General features: G+C 40.3%; 1 protein-coding gene across 1 annotated transcript; it reads right to left on the bottom strand.

The window, feature by feature from the left end:
* On the bottom strand, window positions 1-22,061 carry LOC137090048 (nuclear factor 7, brain-like). Its single transcript, XM_067453732.1, has 6 exons — window positions 21,644-22,061; window positions 1,926-2,021; window positions 1,475-1,705; window positions 1,375-1,397; window positions 1,175-1,293; window positions 1-648 (listed from the first exon to the last, which is right to left on the bottom strand). Exons 1-6 carry the CDS (start codon window positions 22,037-22,039, stop codon window positions 149-151), a joined length of 1,365 nt encoding a protein of 454 aa, XP_067309833.1. The 5' UTR covers window positions 22,040-22,061; the 3' UTR covers window positions 1-148.
* Between the last annotated feature and the right edge of the window lie 5,540 nt (window positions 22,062-27,601).

Here is a 27,601-nt window from a genome sequence, read left to right as displayed (position 1 = left end):
TTCACTCCTTTTGTTAAGCACCAGCTCGTCCTCACGGCCCAATCACAGCCACCGGACTGATATTCAAATCAACTCTCACTCATGATATATGGATTAAATATTGGAAAGATGATGAAAGCAGGAAGATCCAAACCTACAGGAATGACGTTTACTGACTATTGACTGCTAAGATCCTCAGAGAGTCAGGACAACTGAAGAATGGAAAGAGTGTGTGAGTGAAGGAGGTTGTGAATGTGTGTAGATGTGTGTTAGTTACAGGATCAGAGAATGACACCGTTCCTCTGTCATAGTCCAGACACACTCTCACACGCTCAAGCATCTGATTAACAGGAAAACCATAATCTAAAGAGAGTCCACCCTGATTATACTCCACACACCAGACATCATCATTGTTGAAGAAACCTGACCCCTTCCTCTGGTTTAATGCTGTAGTTACTCCAAGAGTCCACCAGTAATTCTCTTTAACCTCCACATCCCAGCTGTGTGTTCCTGAGTTAAAACCCTCTGAACCCAGAACACAGAGATGATGGTCAAATCTCTCTGGATTATCAGGAAGAGATTGATCGTTCCTGCTGTATCTCACACTGGTCAGATCATCAGACAGGACGAGATGTGAATTCGCTGTTTTTGGATCCAGAATCACAGGAGCTGATGAGACACAATCAACAGATCAGATTCTGATCTTCATATCATGATCAAGACTGAGCACACACACAGATTATTATGGATAGATTATGAAGACAGCGCCGGTGTGTGTGGCTTGCCATCTTCCGCCTGCCTGTCTGTTTATTATTGTTCTGTTTTTATCTCTATCTTTCAACATGTTTCACTTGCTCTTGTCTATGACAAGCAAACATTATTTGATATCAAAATTCTGTCGAAGTATTGATCAGGCAGGATCTAAGGGAATCTGGGTCCAGTCTTCCTCCACTTTTGTCCAATATTCCGGAAAGTTTACGTCGGTTAAAAAACTTGTTTACTAAGTTTAAGTTTATTAAGTAACTCTGGTTACTTTAATTTGCTGTGTGTGTTTGAGTTTGATATATCTTGCTCTCTGTACAACACCTTGGGCAACTACAATTGAATTAAATATTGCTTTATAAATAAAATGCATGAAATTATGAATTATGATCCTGTTGATCAAACATCTCAGATCTTCTGCTGTCAGACTCACTGTTGTGGACGATGTCCTGCATCTTCTTCCAGACTCTGAACTGCAGGTTGCCCAAGTACCATGGCACATGAATCAAAGCTCCAGAAACCATCCGTGGATCCGGCTGTGATATCTGGACTCTGGAAGAACATTCAGGAGTCAGAACTGCAGTGGCTTTGGATCAGAACCAGAGAGACCAGAGACAGGAGCAGATCACTCACCTTTCCATTGAGACTGGAATCTCCTGCAGAAAAAACACACCATTAATCATCAAGAACTCAATCAATGAACCAATGATCAATCAATGATCCGAAATCAGACCTTCAGAAAGCAGACGTCACTGGCTCTCATCATCTCCTCCATGTCTTTGATTGTGTGTGAAAGAGCTGAGATGTGTGTGTTCATCACCTCCAGCTTCTCCTTCGTCATCTGCTTCTTCTGCTCCTCTTCCTCCCTCAGTGCAGTGATTGTAGCTTCTTCTTCATCTCTGAGAAACTGATGAAGCTTCTCAAACTGCTGTTTAATCTGACGCTCTGTGTGCTCAGCTTGAGTCTGAAATCACATCACATTCACTTCAGTCATCTCGAGCCACACACATCAACATTTCACATCATTCATATCAGAGAGAAACTCCCATAGCCGACATATAACGGATCCAGAAGCAGACGCTGCTCGTAATTTACAGAAATAATCAACTTAAATATATCAGATCATAACTGTATGTAGAGATCCTACAGCTGTGATGAAATGACTCTTGACTCTGTTTCCTCACCTTGATGTGTTGAGCGGTTTTCTCAAACTCTCCTTTAATGTTTTTATTGTGTTGAAGTTTCTCCTGTAAGGACTTCAGTGCTGTATCGAGCTCCTCCTAGAGTTGAACAAAAATCCAGCTGAAGCTCAAGCATCAAGAAAATGATTCAAAGCACAGGAGTAAATCCACATCTGAACGGCTCAGAAAAGCTCAATTAAAGTTTAGGAGTCCTGACTTGAACCCCTTTGAGATGATGTGGCAGGAACTTAAATAGGCATAAGGCTGATAAAGGGGTATTTAGTTTATATAGCCCCGTTTCCACCACAGGAACTTTACCCAGGAACTAGGAACTTTGGGTGGTACTTCGTGTGTTTAGACCGCAGGAACCAGGGTAAAATTGAAGTTCCGGGTAAATATTTCCCCCTCCAAACGGCCCTGCTCGCGAGGTAGTACTTTTTGAAAGTTCAGGAACTTTCGAGGGCGGGACTTGGGCGCTGAACATGCTGATTGGTTGAGCTCACGCAGTTCAACCGGCATTTTTAAAAGTCTTTTGCGAGGTTCGTTCTGCGTTCAGTAAATATCAGTCTTTGCTCTCTGTCTGGTGGCGCGCGGTCGTCTCAGCCATCTCACGTTCAATGTCCGTAATAGCTGATAATAATATACATTGTCATTTTAAATCTAGCTTTACAAGCTTTCTGAATATGCTGCAGCTGCATGCTGCTGAATCTGCATATTAGTGCTCTTTTCTGTCGTTGTTAATTACCTCTTTAGTAAACCTATACATAACCAGCAAAAGCAGCAAAGCTTGAATCTCTTCCATACTCGTTATTAATTTTTTTTCACCATGTAAACGACCTGACCGATTACTTTTAAGTGTGTGTCCTTACATGACGTGACGGCGCGCGCCGCGCTCATGTTGACAAGAGAGGAAAGCTCATTTTTCTGAGGGGTAAACTTTTTATTTCGTAAGTTATGAAGATAATGTTGGAGTAATGACACAGCGTATATTGCCCCAGGCAGTTTTTACTTTAAATGCGCCTGACAGAAGATTTTTTTTTCTGAGATGATTATTACACTTTACAACAAATAGCTATAAATAATACTGTTCAGTCCTGGTGGCCGTTAAGAGTTGCTATGGCTACAGTCAACACACTCCAGCTGCTGGAGAAAACAGCGTTGACATTTTTGGTGCGGCAGACAAACTGCATGTGACAAAATGATTGCGATTGAAAGTCATCACATGTAAACACCAGATCGGTTTAGATAACGTCTCATGTAAACAGATCACTAAATCTTTCAATCGGTACACACACAAATGATTACTGTCCTTCACTGATTTGGAGGAACAGTCGCGCGCAGTCCTACATCACCGGACTAATTTGCCTAATCTTCTCGGAACTTTATCGCGGTCGAAACGCAGACAGCTGCAGGTCTGGGGGGGAGAAAAGTTCCTGTAAAAAAGTTCCTGGTACAAATAGTTCCGGGTAGTTTTGGTGGAAACGGGGCTTATGAGTGATATGAGTTAAAAATTGTATTCTGTGTTAACTCAAGTTGTAAGATTTAACGGGAAAAAATATTTAAATTAGTATGAGACACAAAAACAAGGAATTTTTATTTTATGTATTATTATTGATTTTTTCCCCTTTGTTTTACCAGGGTAGTCACATTGAGACAGTAGTCTCTTTTTCAAGTGAGCCCTGGCCAAGAAAAGGCAGCACAAAGTTAAAAAGACACATAAAAGCAAAGATGGACACAACATAAAACATAAATACAATTTACAAGTGAGAATATGCAGGCTGTAAACAACAAAAAGTCTAGACTGTGATGAGTCTCTGGTTCTTCCTGCTACAGCTGGCCAGTGGGTGTGGCTAGGAGACTCATCAAGAGAACGATGGCCACATGTTCTTCCCTCTATAAAGCTTAGGCTTTGCTGGCACTTGAGGTCTCACCCTTCACCCGTTGTTCCTGTTTTTCTCCTTTGTTTGTGTAGTTCGATTCTGTCCTGTCTGATGTTCTGATTGATCAGGGGTTTGACAGGAATGGTGCTGTTTGGTGTTGGTTCTTTCTTTTATATATCTTTTTTAATTACATTAATAAATCTTTTGCTGCAACCTTAGTAGTAGTGATGGCGAAGTGAAGCTTTCTGAACCAGTGAAGCTTTCAGCACAGTTGTATCAGAAAAATGTTCATTAATCGAAGCTTTTCAAGTCAGAGCTCAACGAGGACCTCTGCTGGTGAAAGTGAGGTAAAGCGCTGTGGCACAAAATGTTTTGCAACCGACACATTATCTAGAAGCAAAAAGTGAATTAATGGATTGATTCATAAATTAATGTATTAATCAATATATTATATATGACATTATATGACACAATCTGTTCCCTTGCATACTCCTAGTAACTTAAACCAATAAAGATATGAATTTGTATTGTGAATGTGAACATTTTTCCTGTTTGTAAACAAATAAAACTCACGAATAAAGGAAGTATTCTAAATAAATGCATACACACAAGGACAAACACACACACACTTTCACATGATTATAGAAGGATAGGCCTATACTTGTCTCTAATGTATGAAGTTATAGGCTAGTGCGGATTAAATAAATAAATATATGCGGCAGAACAAAAGCCAAATAAATGATCAACCTTATTGGGCGAAATCAAATGAAAGTGTTAATACATTTCAGAACGCCCTCTCTTTGCTGCAGGTTCCATAACAAACTCGCGCAATACAAAAAACCCGCTCAATGCAAAGCAATACACCTCAACAACCCACAAGGGATGATTTCTGAATCAGTCACGTGCAGAGGTGTCAAGTAACGAAGTACAAATACTTCGTTACCTTACTTAAGTAGAAATTTTGGGTATCTATACTTTACTGGAGTAATTATTTTTCTGCCTACTTTTTACTTCTACTCCTTACATTTTCACGCAATTATCTGTACTTTCTACTCCTTACTTTTTAAAAATAGCCTCGTTACTCCTCTTTTATTTCATCTTGTTTAAAAAAAACTATGCAGATAAATCGCGTCATCTGGATAGTGTGAATTTGATTGTGGTTGGATGAGAAGTGTAAACATATACCATTCCAACACCCTATTGGTTACTACGCGATCCATCGAGCCTGCACATGACTCAAAGCACAAATCACACACGGTGTTGACAGATTGGGCGGGTTCCAGCGCACGAGCACGCACTTTCAGTCAATCAGCAGCAGACGCGCTCATTCATGACAGCCAGGTTTTTAGTGCGATAACTCGTCGTAGATGTATTCAAGTGATCGCTATGCTAAAGTGGCATACATACAGTATATATATATATAAAAAAGCCGTTTCTACAGAAAACGTGGATTACACCTGTGACTCGAAGACTCTTTATAAATATAATCATGATTCCTGTCCATCATAATATACACACTCAGGACATCTGCAACTAGCAACCCCAACAGCTGCTGAAAGAGGTTTGAATCAATGATGAATCAGTTTTGACTGGGCTAAGTGCATGTTCTATGAACTTCACAAGTGTAGGCTACTGTAGTTTTGTCAGAGCAAAGCTAAGCGCATTGTTGTTATTTTTTTGTCGGCGGATTATTGTACAGTATCAATGAATTACGCATTTTGGCAGTGGCATGGGCGTAGATTACGGGGGGGACGTGTCCCCCTCACTTTTAATAAAATGTATTTTCGTCCCCCGCACTTTTACTGGGTCTCACCGATCCTAGTCGACCCGCTCCGAGCGGGATTCGAACCAGCGTTACCCTGCGCGGCGATGGCCAAATTAACAAGGACGCTAAAGACAGCCTTCTCTAATCTCGGTTGATAGAGCGCTTTTTGAGGTCACGGGTAAGTGTATTTACATAGAAACCAATGTGAATACATTAAGATTTAAAATCAGAGACAAAAAATAATCTATGTATGACCTGCTGTCATTTTATTCGCATCTAAATATGAGGAGGGAGCTCTCACAGAAAGTCCAAATTCCTAAAGCGGATTCGTAGAAGTAATACCCTGTCACGCTGGAGCTGCAGCTGAAGGAAAACAATCGTTATGAGAGATGAAACGTGACGAAGACAATCAGACGATTGCGACAATATATGCTGTATGTGTGTTTTTCAAGCCATCTCAATGTAGCCTATTTATTGACAATACAGTAGCCTATCATATGAATAATGCAGTTTTTTAATGTTTTGTATCTTCTGCTCACCAAGGCTGCATTTATTTAATCAAAAATAGTTAAAACAGTAATATTGTGAAATATTATTACAAATTAAAACAGCTTTTTTCCTATGTGATCAAAGCTGAATTATCATTACTCCACTCTTCAGTGTGACATGATCCTTCACTAATCACTCTCATATGAGGATTGCATAATCAAGAAACATTTATGATTATTATCAGTGTTGAAAACAGTTGTGCTGCTTTAAAATGTTGTGTAAACCATGATACATTTTATTTGTCAGGATTCTTTGATGAATAGAAAGTTCAATGGACAGCATTTATTTGCATTTATTAAATAAATTATTATCTTTTGTAATATTAACAATATCACTTGTGATCAATTAAATGCATGTCTGATCAATAAAAGTATTAATTTCTCTCTTTTTTTAATTTTACCACAAATGTTTAGATGGTTTCCACAAAATGTAAGCATCACCATGAGCAGCACAACTGATAGGCTAATAATCATAAATGTGTGTTGATCATCAGATCCTCATGAGAATGATTAGTGAAGGATCATAGGACACTGAAGACTGGAGTAATGATGATAAACTCAGCTTTGATCACAGGAATAAATTGCATTTTACTATATATTCACAGAGGAGGAAAGTGGGCTGGTTTTGTTGAGCTTTGAGCCCTGCACAGGCCCTGCACAATCCTATGACACACTCCTGCAGCCATTAAAATAGTTCATCTTTGTTCGTAATGTCCAAGTAGTTATATTTCGTTTAGTTTCTTTATTAAAGTTGATTTAGAAAAATGTTTGGATAATTTGTTTGTTTGTTAATTTTTTTTAAAAGTGACAACCAAGCAGTCAGCGGCCGACAGTGGGTATGAGATTAGGGGTGTAAAAAAAGTCAGGGCCCCGTAGGGCTCTAAAGCGTCGACCCAATCTGGCAACACTGATCACACATGTAGCCTACATTTACATTCCAATAAAGGTTATTGATAACATTACTTATAGGCAACTAGTCATCATATCTTCCGCTTCAGGAAACACATGTTAATGCTTAGCAGAACTCATAATGGTATATTTCCATTGTACTAAAATGCATTCATTTTCAATGGGTATATATGCGGCTGAAACAGGTAGCCAGTGCCTCCCAAATTTTTCAACATTAACATTTTAATATAACATTATAGTCATTATGGCCTTTAGAAAAATGTTTTTTGAGGAGGTGGGGTAGTGCACTATAGGCCCCTGTGGTGTGGCCTAAGCTTTTGTCTTTAATGGCATTTTTTTCCTTACATTACTTTTACTTTTATACTTTAAGTAGTTTTGAAACCAGTACTTTTACACTTTTACTTAAGTAAAAAGCTTGAGTTGATACTTCAACTTCTACAGAAGTATTTTTAAACACTAGTATTTATACTTCCACTTGAGTAATGAATGCGAGTACTTTTGACACCTCTGGTCACGTGGGTGTTTGTGAAATGAAGCTTCGGACGTCATTGGTCACGTGGTTTTGATAGAACGAATCAAGCATCGATACAAAGCTTCACAGAAAATAGGTTCCTTTGTTTTGACACACGCTTCGGAGCTTTGGTGTCACTGTTAACATCACTGCTTAGTAGCCTGACTGTGTCCTCCATTTCATTTGTTACGGCTTTGAGCCGGTCGTGACAAATGTGGGGGCTCGTCCTTAAATTTTTTGTATTTGTAAGATATTTAGTTTTGATAGTTTTGCAGGATACAGTGGGGTTTTTGGCTGCTTCGCGGGAGTTCGGCTTTGGTAAGTCTGGTTATAATCTATCTGTATGTTTGAGGGGTGGTTTATTTGTTAGATATACTTTTCTCTGGTTAGGTTAAGCAGGGAATCCTTAACGGGATGCTCTGATCTTTTTTATTTTAGTTTGTTTTGTTTGTATGGTGAAAGCAGTTAGAGCGGTGGTCTCGGGAACACATCCGTGTTTGAAGTGGTGACTTGTTAATCGGTTGCTATTTCAAGCACTGGTTTATAGTGTATAAAAACCCACTGCAAGTAACTGTACGAAGATCAGGGATGAGTTTAGATAGTTCTCAAATCTAGATAGAGGGAACTGTTTATCCATGTTTTGTTGTACCCCTTAAATATATATGGATCAAAAATTTGGGGGGAAATTAATTACTTTTCTTTAATAATGTCTTCAAAGGTCGAGGAATTTATTAGTGCTCCGTCCGATGGGTTGTTAAATGTTTTGACTAAAGATCAATTAGTACAACTTGCAGATCACTATGAGATTAATGTGTTAAGCCAAGATAAATGTTTAAAGGACAATATTAAATCCTTGGTAAAAATGGAGTTAATTCAACATGGAGTTTTAGAATCTGAACCGTTGCCCGACGTGTCAGATTTGGTTAAAGGGGCGGTGAAATGCTGTTTCATGGATACTGAGCTTTTTACACTGTTAAAGACTTGGATTCCCATCCTAAACATAGACAAAGTTTCAAAAACTAATGTTGGACGTTTGATGGAGTATTTCTGTGTCAAAAATACTCCTTCCGGTTTCTCACAAGTTTCGGCGAGTTTTTTTTCCGAGTATGGGTCGACTTGACGTTAATGAAAGCATTTGAACGGATTATTCTGGCATACCTGAAATCCTGCACTTCCTTGAAGATGGACTCTTATCAATTTGCCTACCAAGCCAACCGGTCCGTTGAGGATGCAATCAGCATAGCAATCCACCATACCTTGCAACATCTGGAATCACCAAACACCTATACACGCATCCTGTTCATAGACTTTAGTTCCGCTTTTAACACTATTAACCCATTTAAACTCTTTACTACACTCTTGGACATGAACATTGACCCAGCCATATGCCACTGGATAAGGAGCTTCCTGTGGAAGAGATCACAGAGGGTGAAAGTTAATAACATAACCTCAGACCCTCTCACCCTCAGTACAGGAGCTCCTCAGGGCTGTGTTCTCTCCCCTTGGCTCTTTTCCCTTTATACATCGTACTTTAGATCCATGAATACTTCAGTGAAAATAATAAAGTATGCGGACGACACAACCATTGTAGGCCTCATCTCAGACAATGATGAAACACAGTACCGCATGGTGGTGGACCAAGCTGTAAATTGGTGTTCGAACAATGACCTCCAGCTCAACACAGCCAAAACCCAGGAATTCATTGTTGACTTTAGACGTAGGCCATTTCCTAAAACACCAATACAGATAAATGGCAATTCAATCACCATCACTGACTCCTTTAAATTCCTAGGAACACACATTAGCAATAACCTGAAGTGGAAAACTAATACTAATCAAATCATTGCAAAGGCTCAACAAAGACTTTACTTCCTCAGACAGCTTAAAAAATACCGGATCAGACATCAGCTCCTTGTTCTGTTCTATTCCGCTATCATCGAGTCCATCATTACATCATCAATAACAGTATGGTATGGTAGCACAGATAGCCAAACAAAGAAAAAACTACAGCAGACTGTCAACAAAGCATCCAAGATCATAGGGAAACCACTGCCTTCAGTCGATTCACTCTACACATATCGGACTGTAAAGCGGGCAAAGGAAATCATCTCTGACACCTCACATCCAGCGAACCACCTTTTTCAGCTCCTTCCTTCAGGGAGGCGCTACAGGTCACTATCTACCAAGACCAAACGCTTCACAAACAGCTTTTTCCCCATAGCCATCAGGACTCTGAACTCCTCTCTTTAGTTTAGTTTTTTCCACTCATACACTACGCATGGTCATGTACCCACTGTATTATTACATGTTGTGAAGTGTATTGTCTATTTTTGTCTGTAATGTATGATGATGTAGAGCTTAAACATAGTGTACCGAAAAAAAATTCCACCGGCATTGTTGTGTGGCTAAAATAAACAATCTATCTATCTATCTATCTAATCTAATAGAACGGAAGGTCCTTGTATGGGCCGTACGGGCTCTTCTCCCGGTAGGGTGCACGCGCGTGTGTGTCTAGAGCGAGAGAGTAAAAACTCTCTCAGGTGCAGATCCAGTCGTCCGTGAACACTTATGTCGGTTATAGTCCGCGCCGCGCTCCACTTTATTCCTATGGGTGACGTCGAGCGAATTCAACGCTTCAGCACAGCATTCTGGGAAGGCAGCGCTGCATTTGAACCGATTTGAACGCAGAAATGACTGGAAGCTTCACAACAACGCTTCAGTAAACATCAGTAAACGACACGATCGCATGCTTCGTCATTCAAATGCGCTAACGGTTACTCCATTGTTGTTCTCTGTATAATGTTACACTAGTCTGACGTGCAAAACCGTGCTAAGGTCTTGCTTGCTAAGGTCTAACGTTAGTCGCATACAATAGTCCATAAACCGAATCATGTCCTCATAAACTGCTAGTAAACACAGTCTTTTTTGTACAGTCTATGGTAAAGACACACAAATGTTGACAGGCCACTAAATACAGTCCATACCACAGAGACGGACGTCCTGATTGCTGTTTCTCCTGTTCAATTTATTTCTGCCTCAGATTTGATTCTGGATCATTATCTGTATTAGCTGAGATAGCCATGGGTTTCTCCACGCTTGAGGACGTCACCGCTTTGTTCGCGATCGTCATTCTTTAGCTCCGCCCACCAGATACGCCTCCAGGCGCTCGTTTTTTGCCGGAAAGACTCGGTACAGCCTATATTTTTTTTTATAAATATAATAAAACTATAGACTTTTCGGAGATATGAAGGATGCAATACTACTCTATAGGTACTCAAGATTGACATGAGATTGACTGAAACTGAGTGTTTCACCGCCCCTTTAATATGACGTCTACAATGTCCCACTTAACGTTTGAACAACAGAAACAATTGTTGGAGATGAAAAAGAAAATGTTAACCGTGCAAAATCGTGTTGAGATGTCTAAACTTGAGGTACAACAACAACAGCTCGATCTTGAACGTTATCGTTTAGATCTGATTAAAGGAGGAAGACTTCCTTTAACTGGAGGTATAGAACATGATTTAACTTCGTATAAATTTGATGTAGTTCCTAATATGAGATTAATCCCTAGATTTGAAGACAAGGATGTTGAACACTTCTTTTTGTCGTTTGAACGAGTAGCTGATGCACGTAATTGGCCAGATGAGGAGCGCACGCTAATGTTACAGTCGGTGTTTGTGGGTAAAGCTCAAGAAGTGTATGCGTCCCTTTATATAGAAGATGCTAAGGTTTATTTGGTTGTTAAGAATGCAGTGTTGAGGGCATACGAATTGGTTCCAGAGGCCTATAGACAAAAATTTAGGTCCTGGAGGAAAGTTGCTAGTCAAACACATGTTGAGTTTGTACATGACATTTCAGTTTACTTTAATCGCTGGTGTACAGCTTCTGACGTGACAACATTAGACGATTTGAAAGAGTTGATGTTGCTTGAACAGTTTAAAAAATCTGTTTCGCAACGTGTAGCAACATATATTAGTGAGCGTAAACCCAACACGGTCTATGAGTAAAATACAACCTGATGTTAAATCTGAAACAAACCGGATGGTGAGTGCAACTCTGGAGATTCCTGCCCTTTTGTCTGTGTCATGGAATGAGTTGATTAAAGAGCAGAAATCTGATGTTACTCTTACAGAGTTGTTTGACCGAGTTGTCCCTTATGATGTAATCGACAATCTTCCTTCTGAATATTATCTAGAGGAAGATGTGTTGGTTTGAAAGTGGGTGCCACATGGAGAATTTGTAATTGGTGATCCCGTGCTACAAATTGTTGTTCCTCAGCCACTCCCTCAACTTGTCTTACAAACGGCCCATGACACATCTGGACACTTGGGGGTAAAAAAGACATACAAAATGCTTTTGAAGTTTTTCTTTTGGCCAAAGTTGAAGCGGGATATATCCAGGTATATTAAGTCTTGTCAAACATGCCAGCTTACGGGAAAGCCAAATCAGTCTATGAAACCTGCTCCTCTGTATCCAATTCCTGTTATCGGCCAACCATTTGAGCATCTTATTGTGGACTGTGTTGGGCCTTTACCTCGATCCAAAGCAGGACATGAGTATTTGCTTACTGTTATGTGCCAAGTGACTAGATATCCAGCTGCGTACCCATTACGTTCTCTAACTGCAAAGTTAGTTGTGAAAGCACTGACTCAGTTTATCTCAGTGTTCGGAATACCACAAATTATTCAGTCCGATCAGGGTAGTAATTCTACTTCCAAATTGTTTGGTCAAGTTTTGAAACAGCTTCATATTCAACATAACCTTTCCGGTGCTTATCAAGTCAGGGAGCACTGGAAAGATTTCACCAAACCCTAAAGTCTTTATTAAGATCATACTGTGTTCAGATGGGTAATGATTGGGAAGCTGGGTTACCTTGGTTAATGATGTCGGCTCGAGAAGCCGCTCAGGAGAGTACCGGATTTAGTCCAAACACCCTTGTTTTTGGTCATGATGTGCGCGGTCCCTTATCTGTTTTGTCTGCAGATTGGAAAAAATTTGATCCCCCAAAGAATATTTTATCCTTTGTGAGTGATTTTCGCAGGCGAATTTTTGAAGCATGTCAGTTGGGAAAGGCATCTTTGAGTAAAGCGCAAGATCGAATGAAACAACTTTTTGATCAGCGTACAGAGTTGCGTTTGTTTCAATCGGGTGATCAGGTTCTTGCTTTGTTGCCCATTGTGGGATCACCATTCCAGGCCAAATTTGGGGGTACATATACTGTTGCTCACCGAATTTCTGATCTTAATTATTTGATCAATACACCAGATCGGCGAAAGAAGACTAGAGTATGTCATGTGAATTTGTTAAAGCCTTTTTATGGGTCAGAGGATTTTGCTGACAGAACAATGAGTGAAGACAAAGTTGATATACCTGATTCTTGTATTAAACCAATTCTGCTTACAGGTTCCTGTTCCGGTAATGATGATGCTGAATGCTCAACCAATCCAATCTTGATAAGGTGGGACCAGGATGAGATTGATCTTGGAGATGCTCTTCTTCAGGACCGGTTACATAATTCGGAAGCGCTAAACTCTTTGCACCGTCGATTGGGTCATTTAACTGAGGTGCAGCGTACAGATTTAATTAATTTGATTTCTGAGTATGTTACACTGTTTCCCGATACTTCAACTCGGAATAATGTAATCGAACACGACATTGATGTTGGAGATTCGACTCCAATTCGTCAGCGTTTCTATAGAGTGTCTGCAAATAAGAAAAAACAACTAGAGAATGAAATTGACTACATGTTGAGAAATGATATTGCTGAACCTTCTTTTTCTAGTTGGGCATCCCCATCATTGTTGGTGAATAAATCTGACGGGTCATTCAGATTTTGTACTGATTACCGAAAGGTAAACGCTGTAACAAAACCTGATTCATTTCCATTGCCTCGAATTGAGGACTGTATTGATCAGGTGGGAAATGCTAAGTTTGTTAGCAAGAGTTTGACCTACTCAAAGGTTATTGGCAAGTGCCTTTAACTGAAAGAGCTCGAGAAATTTCTTCTTTCACTGTACCGTCAGGATTATTTTCGTATAAAGTTATGAGTTTTGGATTGCGCAACGCTCCCGCAACTTTCCAACGTTTAATGAATCGAGTCATTTGTGGTTTGAAGAGATGCGCTGTGTATTTGGATGATGTTGACATGTATAGTCAAACTTGGGATGAACATTTACTTCAAATTAGAGCACTCTTTGATCAATTTGTGAAGGCGAATTTGACTGTTAATCTGTTAAAATGTGAGTTTGCCAAGGCTACCATAGTTTATCTAGGAAAAGTGGTTGGGCAAGGTAGAGTACGCCCTGTCCGTGCGAAAGTAGAAGTGATCGATAGTTACCCTACGCCTTCAACCAAAAAAAACCTCATGTGATTTCTTGGAATGGTGGAATTCTATCGTTGTTTTTGTAGAAATTTTTCTACAGTGGTGGCCCCCCTGACAAATCTGTTGAAGGGAGGAACAGACTTCTGCTGGACTTCGGCTTGTCAGCAAGCATTTGAGAGGGCAAAAATGCTTCTTTCTGAGGGTCCTGTTTAGAAAGCACCGAAATTTGACCGACCGTTTCAGTTGCAAGTAGATGCCAGCAATGTGGGTGCTGGTGCTGTCCTGCTACAGACTTCTATAGATGGCATTGACCATCCAGTTGGCTTCTTTTCTAGAAAATTGAATTCTTACCAACTTAATTATTCTGTGATCGAAAAGGAATCTCTGTCTCTAATTTGGGCTTTGCAACACTTTTTTGTGTATGTCCATCCTCTGGTGGTTTTTACTGATCACAACCCTTTGGTTTTTCTTCATTCGTTACAGAACCCTAACCAAAGGTTAATGATGTGGCGTTTATTTTTACAGGGACACCTGTTAGATATTCACCAAATAAAAGGCTCAGAAAATATAACTGCTGATGCCTTATCTCGTATTCATTTGGCCTAAGTATTATAGTCTCATTAGTTCTTTTCTTAACTTGCTTTCTAGGTCCCAAAGTTGTTGGAAGCAGTTGGAGAATTGATAAGACTGACTCTGGTCTCTTTTCTAGTGGGGGTGTGTGACGAGTCTCTGGTTCTTCCTGCTACAGCTGGCCAGTGGGTGTGGCTAGGAGACTCATCAAGAGAACGATGGCAACATGTTCTTCCCTCTATAAAGCTTAGGCTTTGCTGGCACTTGAGGTCTCACCCTTCACCCATTGTTCCTGGTTTTGGCCTTTGTTTGTGTAGTTCGATTCTGTCCTGTCTGATGTTCTGATTGATCAAGGGTTTGACAGGAATGGTGCTGTTTGGTGTTGGCTCTTTCTTTTATATATCTTTTTTTATTTACATAAATAAATAATTTGCTGCAATCTTAGTAGCCTGACTGTGTCCTCCATTTCATTTGTTACGGCTTTGAGCCGCTCGTGACAAGACACATTCACATGTATGATGCAAAATGTCTGCCAGATACGACTTCAATCAATCAATCAAACTTTATTTGTATAGCACCTTCCAACAACCCAAAAGGAGGACCAAGGTGCTTTACATTTAAAACAGAAAAACATCTACAATAAATAATATATTAATACATGAAGTAATAACCAAAGAAACAGTTACATAAAATACAAAAATTAAATTCAAAGTGCCACTGTGCTACTGTGCGTTAAAAGCCAGTTTAAATAAATGCATTTTTAACCTGGACTTGAACAGGGCCAGGTCTGTAAGAACACGCAGGTCTACTGGTAAAGTGTTCCAAAGTTTAGGAGCAGCAAAAGCAAATGAAAGATCGCCCCACTGCTTGCACCGGGACCTCGGAACAACTAGCCTCATCTGGTCAGCCGACCGGAGGGCTCTGTTTGGACGGTGGTCACTTAAAATCTCTGATAAATAAGGTGGTGCAAGGCCATTAAGAGCTTTAAAGGCAAACATTAAAATTTTAAAATCAACACGGTACCGAACCGGGAGCCAGTGGAGGGAACAGAGAATTGGACTAATATGGCTGTGTCTAGATGTACCGGTTAGAAGACGAGCAGCTGCATTCTGTACCAGTTGGAGACGATGGAGTGAAGACTGTGTGATGCCAATGTAGAGTGCGTTACAGTAATCAATGCGTGAGCTGATCAGATCACTGCGGCACAGAAAAGGCTTTACTTTGGCTAAAAGTCGCAGCTGGAAAAAGCTTGCTTTGACTACAGAGTTAATTTGTTTGTTAAAATTCAGAGCTCTGTCAAAAATCACCCCCAGATTCTTTATTGCCTCACTAACTTGAGGGGTTGTGCTTGATGATAAATCGTGGTGTAAAATAGAGGAACCAAAAATAATGTATTCTGTTTTACTCTCATTCAGATGAAGAAAGTTTCGTGAAAGCCATAGTTTAATATCAGATAGGCAACTATGCAAGGAGTCTAGAGCTGAACCATCATTTGGAAGCACAGGCATATAGACCTGGAGGTCGTTTGCATATAGGTGGTAAGAAAGATTGTGCTTGGCAATAATGGAACCAAGAGGCAACATGTAAAGTGAAAATAGAACAGGGCCAAGAATGAATCTTTGTGGCACTCCAGAGGACAGAGGAGCAGTGGATGACGAAAATTCATTGATCATAACTGAAAAGCTCCTGTTGTTCAAGTAGGAGCAAAACCACTGCAGGACTGAACCCTTGAGGCCAACCTGTTGAGCAAGGCGGGCGATAAGGACTGAATGGTCCACAGTGTCGAAAGCTGCTGTTAGATCCAGCATCACCAACAGCACAGATCTTTTAGCATCAAGGGATAGAAGGATGCTGTGTGGACTTTCAGCAGCGCAGACTCAGTGCTATGTCGTGACCTAAAACCAGACTGAAACTTTTCTAAAATTGAGTTATTTTCTAAGAAAGGCTGTAACTGTGATAGAACAACTTTTTCTAGGACCTTTGATAAAAATGGTAAATGAGAGACAGGTCTAAAATTAGACAAAATGTCGGGATCCAGGTTGGGTTTTTTTAAAAAGTGGTCTGACCACTGCGTGCTTGAAGACAGTTGGGACAGTCCCTGAGCTGAGGCAGCTGTTAATGAGTGAGAGGACGCATGGCCCGACAGTATCAAAGACCTGTTTGAGCACCTTGGTTGGAACAATATCGAGGGGGCAGTTGGTGGGCGACAACCCCTGCACCACCCGTGATAAAGACACGGGTTCAAATCGTTCAAACACTGCAGGGGAGACAACAGGAGGGACAGCATTGGTGTAAAAAGTACTGTTCATATTCTGCCTAACAGAGGACACTTTCTCAACAAAATAATAAAAAAAGTTTTCACAGATGGATTCTGACACCTTGCTCAAGACATTGCAAGGTGGATTTATAACAGACTGTATTGTGTTAAATAAAGTCCTTGGACGATTGCAGCTGGTGGAAATAATGTTCGACAGATATTGGCGTTTGGCCTCTTTAACAGCCTTTTGGTAGTTAGCCAAACTGTCTTTTAGTATATCCAGTAACACATGCAATCTATCTTTCCTCCACCTGCGTTCGGCCTGTCTGCAGCAGCGCCTAAAGGTGCTGGTGGTGTCATTTAGCCAGGGTTCCGGTGCAGTGCTGGCGGGTTTACGCCTAAAAGGCGCAATAGAATCCAAAATCTCTGAACAGGAAGAATAAAAAAATGGAAATCAGGTCATCCGGACATAGCGGAGAGGCCAGATCAACCTGGGTATATAAGCTAGTGTTCATGAAGGCAGCTGTAAATTGCCCAGCCGTGGATGGAGTAATGACACGGCGGCGACAGGCAGGAGTAATAGACCTGGTTCTGGGAGGGGTTACAAAATCAAATATAATAGGAAAGTGGTCTGAGGTGAAAGTATGGCATATCCTACTGAGGGACACAGGGAGACCATGGGAGATAATGAGGTCCAGAGTGTGTCCTAAGTGATGTGTGGGACCATTAACTGATTGTATTAAATTAAAAGAGTCAAGAAGGCTTAGAAACTCCCTTGCCATTGGGTTAGATGGGCAGCATACATGAATGTTAAAATCACCACAAATCAATAGATCGTCAAAATTCGGCATGAGATCAGCTAGGAGCTCAGAAAATTCTTGAATAAAAGCCTTATTAAATTGTGGTGGACGATAGACAACTGCACATAGAACAGGAGACCCTAACTCAATAAGAAATAGTTGCAGCTCAAAACTACTGAAGTTATTTGATGGAATTATGCGACAGAGGCCAGACCACCACCGCGGCCAGATGCTCGCCGGGTCCTGAGGAAGAAATAGCCGGGAGGGAGGAGCTCAGTGAAAGCACTGTTGTCACCTGGTTTCAGCCAGGTCTCAGTCAGCAGAAGAAAATCCAGATCGTTTGTGGAGATGAAGTCGTTCAGAATAAAAGTCTTATTTGTGAGCGATCGGGTGTTTAGGAGAGCCAAACGTACTGCTGTGCAGCTCTCAGACTGCAGCGCAGCGCGGTTGAGCGGGCGGAGGTGCTCCAGCACATAGCCCCGTCTCTGAAGCCTGACAGGCTGGCAACGCGGAAGCGAGCAGCCGACATCGGAGATAGCTGGCGTGAGCCAGCGGTGGGAGTAATCCAGAGAGCGGCAGTAGTAAAACCTGCCGTGATTCGATGGTAATCTGTTCCGTGAACGGCGAGGATCATGTTCACCGGAGGAAACCAGGTAAGCTTTGAAGTAAACGAGGACTCCTCCTCTCCTTCCTCGTCTCTTGTAGCGTTTATTCCATGGTAACGGAAAGATAGACCACCTTAGATAGGCCGGGATAGATGCTAGGAGAGGTGGCGGCGACTTTGAATATTCATTGATGCCGTGAACGGGCAAATTGTTCACGGAGTCCCGGATCTTTAACAGCGTCAGGCGATCATAAACCAGCAGCGACGACACATTTTGAATTGAAAATAATATGGATAAAATAAACAACGATAAACTCAACAGAAGAGGACAGCAAGCCATACACAGCGGCGCCATCACTCATCTTCTTAAAACTTAAAATCAGAGATGGAGATAAACATGTTTAGTTTCAGTGTTTTTCTGTAGTGCGTTCCAGGTTGATGGAGCATTGTAATGGTAGGCTGTTTTACCAAATTCGGAATGAACAGCAGGCACATTAAAAAGTATGCTATTCTTTGACCTGAGGTCATTTCTATTGTTTGTTGCCAATGAAAATACTGATAAATATGATGGTAATGATCCAGTAATTGCTTTATAAATAAAAATCAACCAATTGCGTTTTCTGCGTCTAGACAGTGGTAACCAACCAGATAAGCTGTACAAATTGCAGTGATGTGTATTGTAGTCTGCTCCATCTTAGGGCCACTTTTGTTTACCGTCTACATAAATTCTATGTAAAAACAAATTCTATGTTTTTACATAAAATTTATGTAGACGGTAAACAAAAGTGGCCCTAAGATGGAGCCTTGTGGAACCCCGATTGTAATTGCAGCCTTCCATGATGTAATACTATCACATGTAATACATTGAAATCTCCCTGTGAGATAATTTTTAAACTTTAAACTTACCGCATTTGAGGACACCCCAATTTTAACTAGACATTTTAAAAGAATGCTGTGATCCACTGTATCAAAAGCCTTAGAAAGGTCAATAAACAATCCTGTGCATGAGTTTTTGCAATCAATGGCAGACACAATGTCATCAATTACTTTAGTGGCTGCCGTGACGGTGCTATTCCCCTTCCTGAAGCCTGACTGAAAGGGGGTGAGGATACAATTACAGGTTAAAAACTCTTTTAATTTTTCACTTACTAATTCCTCAAATATCTTAGCCAGTAGTAATCATTTAGATATTGGGCGATAATTGTCCAATAATGTGGGGTCCCTACTTTAAAAAAGAGGTATCACATGTGCTGCTTTCCAGGATTCAGGATAAACATTTTGTTCCAAAAACAAATTAAAAATCTGAGTGAGTGGTTTGGCAATATTAACAGCTGCAAGCTTCAGCAGAGATGGATCAAGCCCATCTGGTCCAGCTGACTTTCTACAGTTTACACATTTCAATTCTGACAGGACTATTTTCCTTGTAAATGGCTTAAAAGAGAAAGTGTTAACATTTCTAACATTCAGGACCTCTATGTCTAAGGGTTGATCTGGCCTTGACTGGAAAAGATGCCCAGCAGAGGCAAAGTGCTGATTAAAGGAGTCCACTTTTTTATCTGTGATTTGTCTAGAATCAACACTTTTTTGCTTTGGTAAACTTGATGATGAGGAGTTAGATTTTAAAGATTTAATAGCTTTCCAAAATTTTGCTGGATTATGCAAATTTATGGTTGTCTCTTCTAGATAAAACTGTGCTTTAGCTTTACGTATCTGTGCTATACATTTGTTTCTTAGGCATGGGAAGCTGGACCAATCATTTGCTAAGCCAGATTTCCTTGCCTTTGCGCAGGCCAGGTCCCTCTCATGTAGCAGAGAGGATAATGCACCAGAAAACCAAGCGTTATCCTTCCCTTTAACCTTGAACCTCCTTAGAGGTCCATGTTTATTTAAAACTCCCATAAATAGACCCTTAAAATAAGTCCATGCCAAATCAACATCAGGAATGGATGATATTCTATCCCAATCACAATGATATATATCATGAATGAAAGCTTGTTGGTCAAAGGTCTTAAAGTGTCGTTTCTCCACTATTCTTGAAAGTGTTTTCACAGGTTTACAGTTTCTAATAATCCCAATAACACAGTGATCACTTATGTCATTTGGGAAAATACCAATCTGTGTACATTTATCAGGTCGGTTTACTAAAATAATATCAATTAATGTAGATTTATTTAGATTTTTTGGAGTATTTACTACTTGTGTTAAATTAACAGAATCACAGTAAGCCTTTAAGTCCTTTGAATCATCTTTCATCCAGTCCCAATTTAAATCACCAAGCAGAATTATTTCTTTGTGATTTACAATCTCTGTAAGCACAGCTGAGAGTGTTGATAATGTTTCTTTAAGAGTTGACTGGGGCCTATAACAACAAGCAACAGTCAAACTGGTAGTTCCTAGTTTCAAATCACTAACAGATTTTTTTAGCCACGTTTCCGATAGAACAAAAAGGTCTGCATTTGTCGAATTTGCCCATATCCTAACAAAATCTATCTTTGGCACTAGACTACAGATATTTAAATGTAAAATTTTCAAGACAGATCTATTAGCGAAATCTCCTGGTGTGTATAAACATTAAGCCTCGGGTCCTGGGTTTGGCTTAACATTTTCGGCCGGCAGTAACATCAATATAATAAAACGATTTTTCCAAACATGCTTTAATATATCATCTCGTTTGATTGCACAATGCTGAAGACATGATCTTTGTCCAAACCCTATAAAATCGTCTCTAATCAGATGCAAACAAACAAGAGAAAGATGAATATCAGGTTCATGCATGAAAAGTTTGGCGCAATACTCCTGTTTTGGAGTATGTGTGTGTATTGTCTTCTTTGACGAAGTGTATGTAGTGTATCGCAAAGACGTCGGAAAGTCCTCATGATACGCACAGGTTGAACAACTCAGATCCAAAGTAAAAAGTAACAACCAGATTACCTGTAGAGTTCCCATGTTGGGGAGTAGCTTGTCTATGGGACACCAGGAAGAATTCAGCAGGCAGCTTCGCAGGTATGTCCACAAACGCTTGTAAACGACGGTGTAAATTCGGCTATTGGGTGTTTGTCCATAAGCCCAGCACGACAATATGGGAATTGTGGTAGGAAATGGCAATTATGGAATGGGTAAGGGGAAATATGTACTTGTTGTTTGGACTGAAGTAGGCCTCCTGCGCATTTGTAGAAAGTTTTCAACAACCGGAGCCTGGAGCACTTAGCTGCAGGAGGTTTAGAAGCTACCCGCAGCCGACGGTAACACAGAGTTTCAAATTTCGTAAAAAACAGACTGGGTATAGGCATATATCGTGTCCATAAACAGCCAGTTTAAAATAACGTTGAGCAAGACAAACAGGACAGAGACGAGAGAGAAGAGAGACATGCTGCCATCTTGGATCTTGAGTGTATACTATTAAAATTTAGGAATCAGGCAAATAGTTTTTCACAGCACAGTAAATGTTATTGAATATGAGTAAAATGATTAATATTTAGTGCATGAATGTAAAATCTGTGTTTATGACTAATTATTGTTCTTTACATGAGAAACAAGAGACATTTGTCTTACCTTACATGATGAAACCACTTCACTGATGGGTCTGAATTTATGATTGTCATGTTTTTGTAAAGTAATACACAATAAACATTTAGGCTGTTTGTCTTCCTGACCGAAGAGTTTGAGTTTCTCACTGTGTAAACTGCAGATCTCCTCAGATCCTGATGAACGTCTCTCCTTTCTCTTCTTCAGGTATGACTCACACAAGTTCTTTAATGCAAGATTAATTGGAGGATTTTGATATGAGGATCTTCCCCTGCAGACGGGACACTCCTGAGTTCCCTTGATTCTCCAGGACTGTTGAAGACACTCTTTACAGAAACTGTGACTACAGGATAAAAGAACAGGAGCCTTGAAGATTTCACAGCACACGGGGCAAGAAAGATCTTTTACAGACAGTGAATCCATTTCCCCTGTTTGAGCTCCAGCAATCTGAACTTTACTTTCACTTCCTGAATGACAGCTTCAAAATGATGGGGAGAGTCTTCTTCTTCTTCTTCTTTCGTTTATTGGCGGACTGGTAAAATGAGCACATACAGCCATCTACTGTTCCATACAACCCATTTCCTCATTTCATACATAATTCATAAAGAAAAAAAGTCTGAATTACGGTATAAGCTGACGCTGCGTCTCCAGCTCCTCCAGCCCATACACAGAACCCTGCAGAATCAAACTGCCCTTAAATACATTTTAAATCCTATAAACTATTACTGTACTATATATATATATATATATATATATATATATATATATATATATATATATTCCATTAAAACCCTATACCCTAAACTATCACTATTAACCTCCTAATCTATTACCCCAAATCCAAATCCTTTTGTCCATTATTACTAAGATACTCCATTAATTCTGTTCTCTCCTGAATATATTTCCTACAATGACATATTACATGTTCTACTGTTTCTTTTTCCTTACAGAATTCACATAAACCACTCTCATGCACTCCTACTAAAGCTAATGTTGCATTTAACCCTGAATGACCAAGCCTTAATCTTGTTAACATAACCTCTTCCTTCCCATTTCTTCCCCTTATTCTCTTATTAGACTCTACATATTTCCTAATTTTATACAAGTGTCTGCCCTTCATGTCCTTATCCCAGATTTCCTGCCATTTTCCTTTAATATTTTTTTTGTTGATAATTGATTTAATTTCTCCTTTACCTAGAGGTACCCTCACATCAATTGAATCTCTTTCCAATGCCTTTTTTGCTAGCTCATCAGCAACTTCATTTCCGTTAACTCCTTTATGTGCTGGAACCCAACAAAATCCAACTATCCCTCCTTTCTTTCTCACTTGGTATAAAAAAGAATATAAATTTCATTAATTACATCTACTCTAACTGACTCCTGTGAATCTAATGAACTTTAATCAGAACATATCACTACTCTATCAAGCCTGATTTAAAAGCATCCTTGATGCCGCACCATAAATCATACAACCATAATCCATTACTGATCTAATTAAAGCTTGATATAATGACAACAATGCTACTCGTTCTGCTCCCCACTCTTTGCTAGCTATAGCCCTCATTGCATTTAATGTCTTTATACATTTATTCTCAATTTCATCTATATTTCATCTACTATCAAACCACACGAGGGGGAGAGTCGGAATGACAGAAAGGAGAAATAACAAGTCAGTCTCTTCCTGCCTCTTCCTCTTCCTGAAAAAAGTGTTCTTCTTCTTCTTTGGAGTTTTACAGCAGCTTGTATCCAGTTTGTTGCATTACCACCACCTATTGGTAAGTGTTGTAAGAGGGATGAGTTCATGATCATCTTTGGGCATGTTCAAACAGGTCAAACAGAAATGCCAGGATTTCTTCCGTTTAAATGTATTCAAAATGAACTTTTGAATTAAAACATTTAATATAATGCTGTACAACATTGGATAAAACACAAAAGAATAATGAAGATACAAAAATATTAACAAATAAATGACCTCTAACCCTGATAGTGGCTATAAGGCTTATAGCCGCTGAGAGACTAAGACAAAGACTATAAGCATTTGTGACACAAAATACACTCACCTAAAGAATTATAAGTAACACATACAAATCTGTGTTTGACCCCCTTTCGCCTTCAGAACTGCCTTAATTCAACGTGGCATTGATTCAACAAGGTGCTGAAAGCATTCTTTAGAAATATTGGCCCATATTGATAGGAGAGCATCTTGCAGTTGATGGAGATTTGTGGGATGCACATCCAGGGCACGAAGCTCCCGTTCCACCACATCCCAAAGATGCTCTATTGGGTTGAGATCTGGGGACTGTGGTGGCCATTTTAGTACAGTGAACTCATTGTCATGTTCAAGAAACCAATTTGAAATAATTAGAGCTTTGTGACATGGTGCATTATCCTGCTGGAAGTAGCCATCAGAGGATGGGGACATGGTGGTCATAAAGGGATGGACATGGTCACAAAACAATGCTCAGGTAGGCTGTAGCATTTAAACGATGCCCAATTGGCACTAAGGGGCCTAAAGTGTGCCAAGAAAACATCCCCCACACCATTACACCACCACCACCAGCCTGCACAGTGGTAACAAGGCATGATGGATCCATGTTCTCATTCTGTTTACCTCAAATTCTGACTCTACCATCTGAATGTCTCAACAGAAATCGAGACTCATCAGACCAGGCAACATTTTTCCAGTCTTAACCCTTAAATGCATGACTGTTTTGCCAAAATTTCTTACACATTCGGGTCGTTAGCGACCCAGATCTATATTTAACATGGATAGACCTCTACCTGTCGTGATAATATATAAAACTCCTGATATTAGAGTAACAGCTACAGAAGAATACAATAAATCATATTTTATTACCTTTTGGAGCTTGGAAGGATTCAGTTTGAGCAGATGTTTAATACCATCATCATCTGTCCTCTCGTTTACCAGTATATTCAGCATCTGCCTCAAATTCATGATCTCCAGCATATTCTCCAAACTCATTTTCATTGTCTTCAAAATCAATATTTTGATCACTGACACCTTCTTGACCACATCCATGATCAAGAGACAGTGACACTAATATTTGATTGTGTTTAGTACTTCCTCTCTGCTGTAAATCACTGAGACATTTCAAGTTTTGCAGATTATAATTATTATTGTTTTGTTTTCTGTCAGAGGTAACTATGAGGGAAACGTCACTTCATCATTGCGTATCAGACATTGCCACCTTGTGGAATAAATGTGAATTGCGCCTTATTTCATCATTATAGATTCATTTATTATTGTGCAAAAAATATATACGTACAATCCTACACACCTCGGGTCGAGAGCGACCCTATACAATTTTGACAAAAACTAGTGAAAAAACAGGCATTCAATTATAATTCAATTATTTTTTTCTTGTTATATTGTTTAAAATGGATAGATTGAGGAATACTAAGAAGGTTGATGTCTAACTTGAAAAAATGAATGAGGAGCAGGGTAGTGAATGACTTCTCGGGTCGCTAAAGACCCGAGGTATGCATTTAAGGGTTAAACTGTCCAAATAAACTGTATCGTGCACATTGTAGCCCCTTTTTTGTATTTGTAGTGGAGATGAGTGGTACCCGGTGGGGTCTTCTGCTGTTGCTGCCAATCCACCTCAAGGTTGTGCTTGTTGCTTCACAAATGCTTTGCTGCATACCTCGGTTGTAACAAGTGGTTATTTCAGTCAAAGTTGCTCTTCTATCAGCTTGAATCAGTTAGTCCATTCTCCTCTGACCTCAAGCATCAATAAGACATTTTGGCCCACAGGACTGCTGCATACTGGATGTTTTTCCTTTTCAATCAATCAATCAATCAATCAATCAACTTTATTTATATAGCGCTTTTACAATCACGATTGTGTCAAAGCAGCTTCACAGTGTCAAACAGGATAATATTGCGACAAAATTAGATTTGGCTGTACAGTCGTACTGGAGAAAACAGTGATGTTATCAGCTTATTTTAATTTATCATATAGCGACAATGTTGGCAGATCAGTATTATTGTTTATAGAATTAAATAAGACCTAATTCATATATTTTATTTGTATAATAAGTTGAATAACTTTAATCATATTTTTAGTGTCCCCAACTGAGCAAGCCAAGCCAAAGGCGACAGTGGCAAGGAACCAAAACTCCATCAGGGCGTGATGGAGAAAAATAAACCTTGGGAGAAACCAGACTCAGTCGGGGTGCCAGTTCTCCTCTGGCCTATTAACACACCGTGTAAGATTATTATTCTGGCAACCTTACAGGTCGGAAATCATATTAGATCGGATTATTCAAAATTTTCAGGGTATCACGGAAGAGACAGATTTATTTAGGATGGGGCCACATCCATTTTCCACATCATTCTTTGTAAACTCTAGAAATGGTTGTACGTGAAAATCCCAGTAACTGAGCAGATTGTGAAATACTCAGACCGGCCCGTCTGGCACCAACAATTCCAGCTCCCCATACAAGGGGAGGTTTCCAGTCCTGGGGTCCAGCCCAGGGGAGGATCAGGGGATTCCCACACGGGGTCTCGGGGTCTCGAGCGCCAACTAGAGCCGTCTGAGCATCCTCCAGATCCGGGTCACATTTCCGTTCTCTCTCCACAGCAATTCCTTGGCTCACTTTGGGTATAGTCTGGGCCGGCCTGTTGGTGCTGTGGGGATCCGGGTTATTTTATAGATAGGTGACCCATGATGGAGATGGGAATGCTGATCTGCGTCCTTTTATAGATAGGTGTCCCATGAAGGAGATGGGAACGTTGATCTGGATCCCGACAAGCTGGGCTGTACCAAATACCAGTGAGTATTCAAGGGGGTACCTATCCAGCTTTGGTGGATTCAGGATGTAACCAGACCTCAATCCATCAAAGGCTGATACAATCATTGGCATTGGATAATTGCTGCATGGTTAAGGTACGGAGTGTGCACGGGGATGTGGTGAATTATCCGCTCATGACTGCTATAATTCATTTACGGGGACAAAAACAGAGTGTTGGTGGCAGTTAGTCCGCACCTCTGACATGTCTCTTGGGACAAAAGAGTGTAGGGAGAGAGAGTGGTTGTCCAGGTCGGAGAGACTGAGCTGGGACCATCAGGTACTGTTGCAGAGGAACTATCCTGGTGTAGAGAGGCTGAACCTGACTGACCGTGATGATTTTCCTCTGTAGCAGTTCCAGGATGAGCTGCTAAAAATGCTTTTGCACAGGTCTGATCGATTGACGGACAGGTTCTCCACCCTGAACAGCCACTCTCTTATCCTTATTTTGCCATATTGAAAGATAGGTTGTATCGATTGACCCAAGACACTCAGTCAAAACAAGATACAACCCAGTTGTTAGTTCCGAAAAGTCTTCTGGAAACGCTTTTTCAGGCGGCTCATTCTAATCCAATGGCCGTTCAAACGGAAACACTAAATCGTTTGATGGTCCAGTTCTTTTGGCCAGGCATTCATGAGAATGTGCGCAGGTGGTGCATGTCATGTCAGCTGGTAAATCCACCGGCCTTTCCCAAAAGTTCCATTGTGCCCTCTACTGCTAATGCAGGTCCCCTTCAAGAGAGTTGACATGGACTTCATCAGACCATTAGAGCAATCTGCATGAGGGCATTGTTTTCGAACTGTTCTATCACCCACAGATGGATGGGTTGGTGGAACGATTTAATTGAAGCACATTGAAGACAATGATTCAAAAGTTCGTACAGGAAGACGCTAAAAATTGGGATAAATGGTTAGAGCCTCTACTGTAACGCAAGCCTCCACCGGGTTTTCCCAGTTCAAGCTTCTCTATGGACGTCATCCGCATGGGATGTTGGACATGCTCAGAGAAGCTTGGGAGGACTGACCTTCACAGGGCAAAAACTAAATTCAGTATGTCATGGTCCTGAGAGCCGAACTCCACACATTGGGGCGGCTCTCCATGGAGAATTTGTTACAGGCTCAAGACAATCAAAGCCGGCTCTACAACAGGGCAATGAAACTGCGTGAATTTAC

The sequence above is a fragment of the Pseudorasbora parva genome, chromosome 2, assembly GCF_024679245.1.
Source record: "Pseudorasbora parva isolate DD20220531a chromosome 2, ASM2467924v1, whole genome shotgun sequence".
Taxonomy (NCBI): domain Eukaryota; kingdom Metazoa; phylum Chordata; class Actinopteri; order Cypriniformes; family Gobionidae; genus Pseudorasbora; species Pseudorasbora parva.
This window is presented reverse-complemented; position numbering and strand designations above follow the sequence as displayed.

Bases quoted from the DNA above. Each gene is read 5' to 3' on its own strand.
- LOC137090048 (XM_067453732.1), bottom strand. From the start codon at position 22,039: ATGGATTCACTGTCTGTAAAAGATCTTTCTTGCCCCGTGTGCTGTGAA. The intron at 2,022-21,643 runs GTAAGACAAATG...GTTCAACTCTAG, and splicing joins AAGTGGTTTCATCATGTAAG to GAGGAGCTCGATACAGCACT. The intron at 1,398-1,474 runs GTCTGATTTCGG...TTTTTTCTGCAG, and splicing joins GTGACGTCTGCTTTCTGAAG to GAGATTCCAGTCTCAATGGA.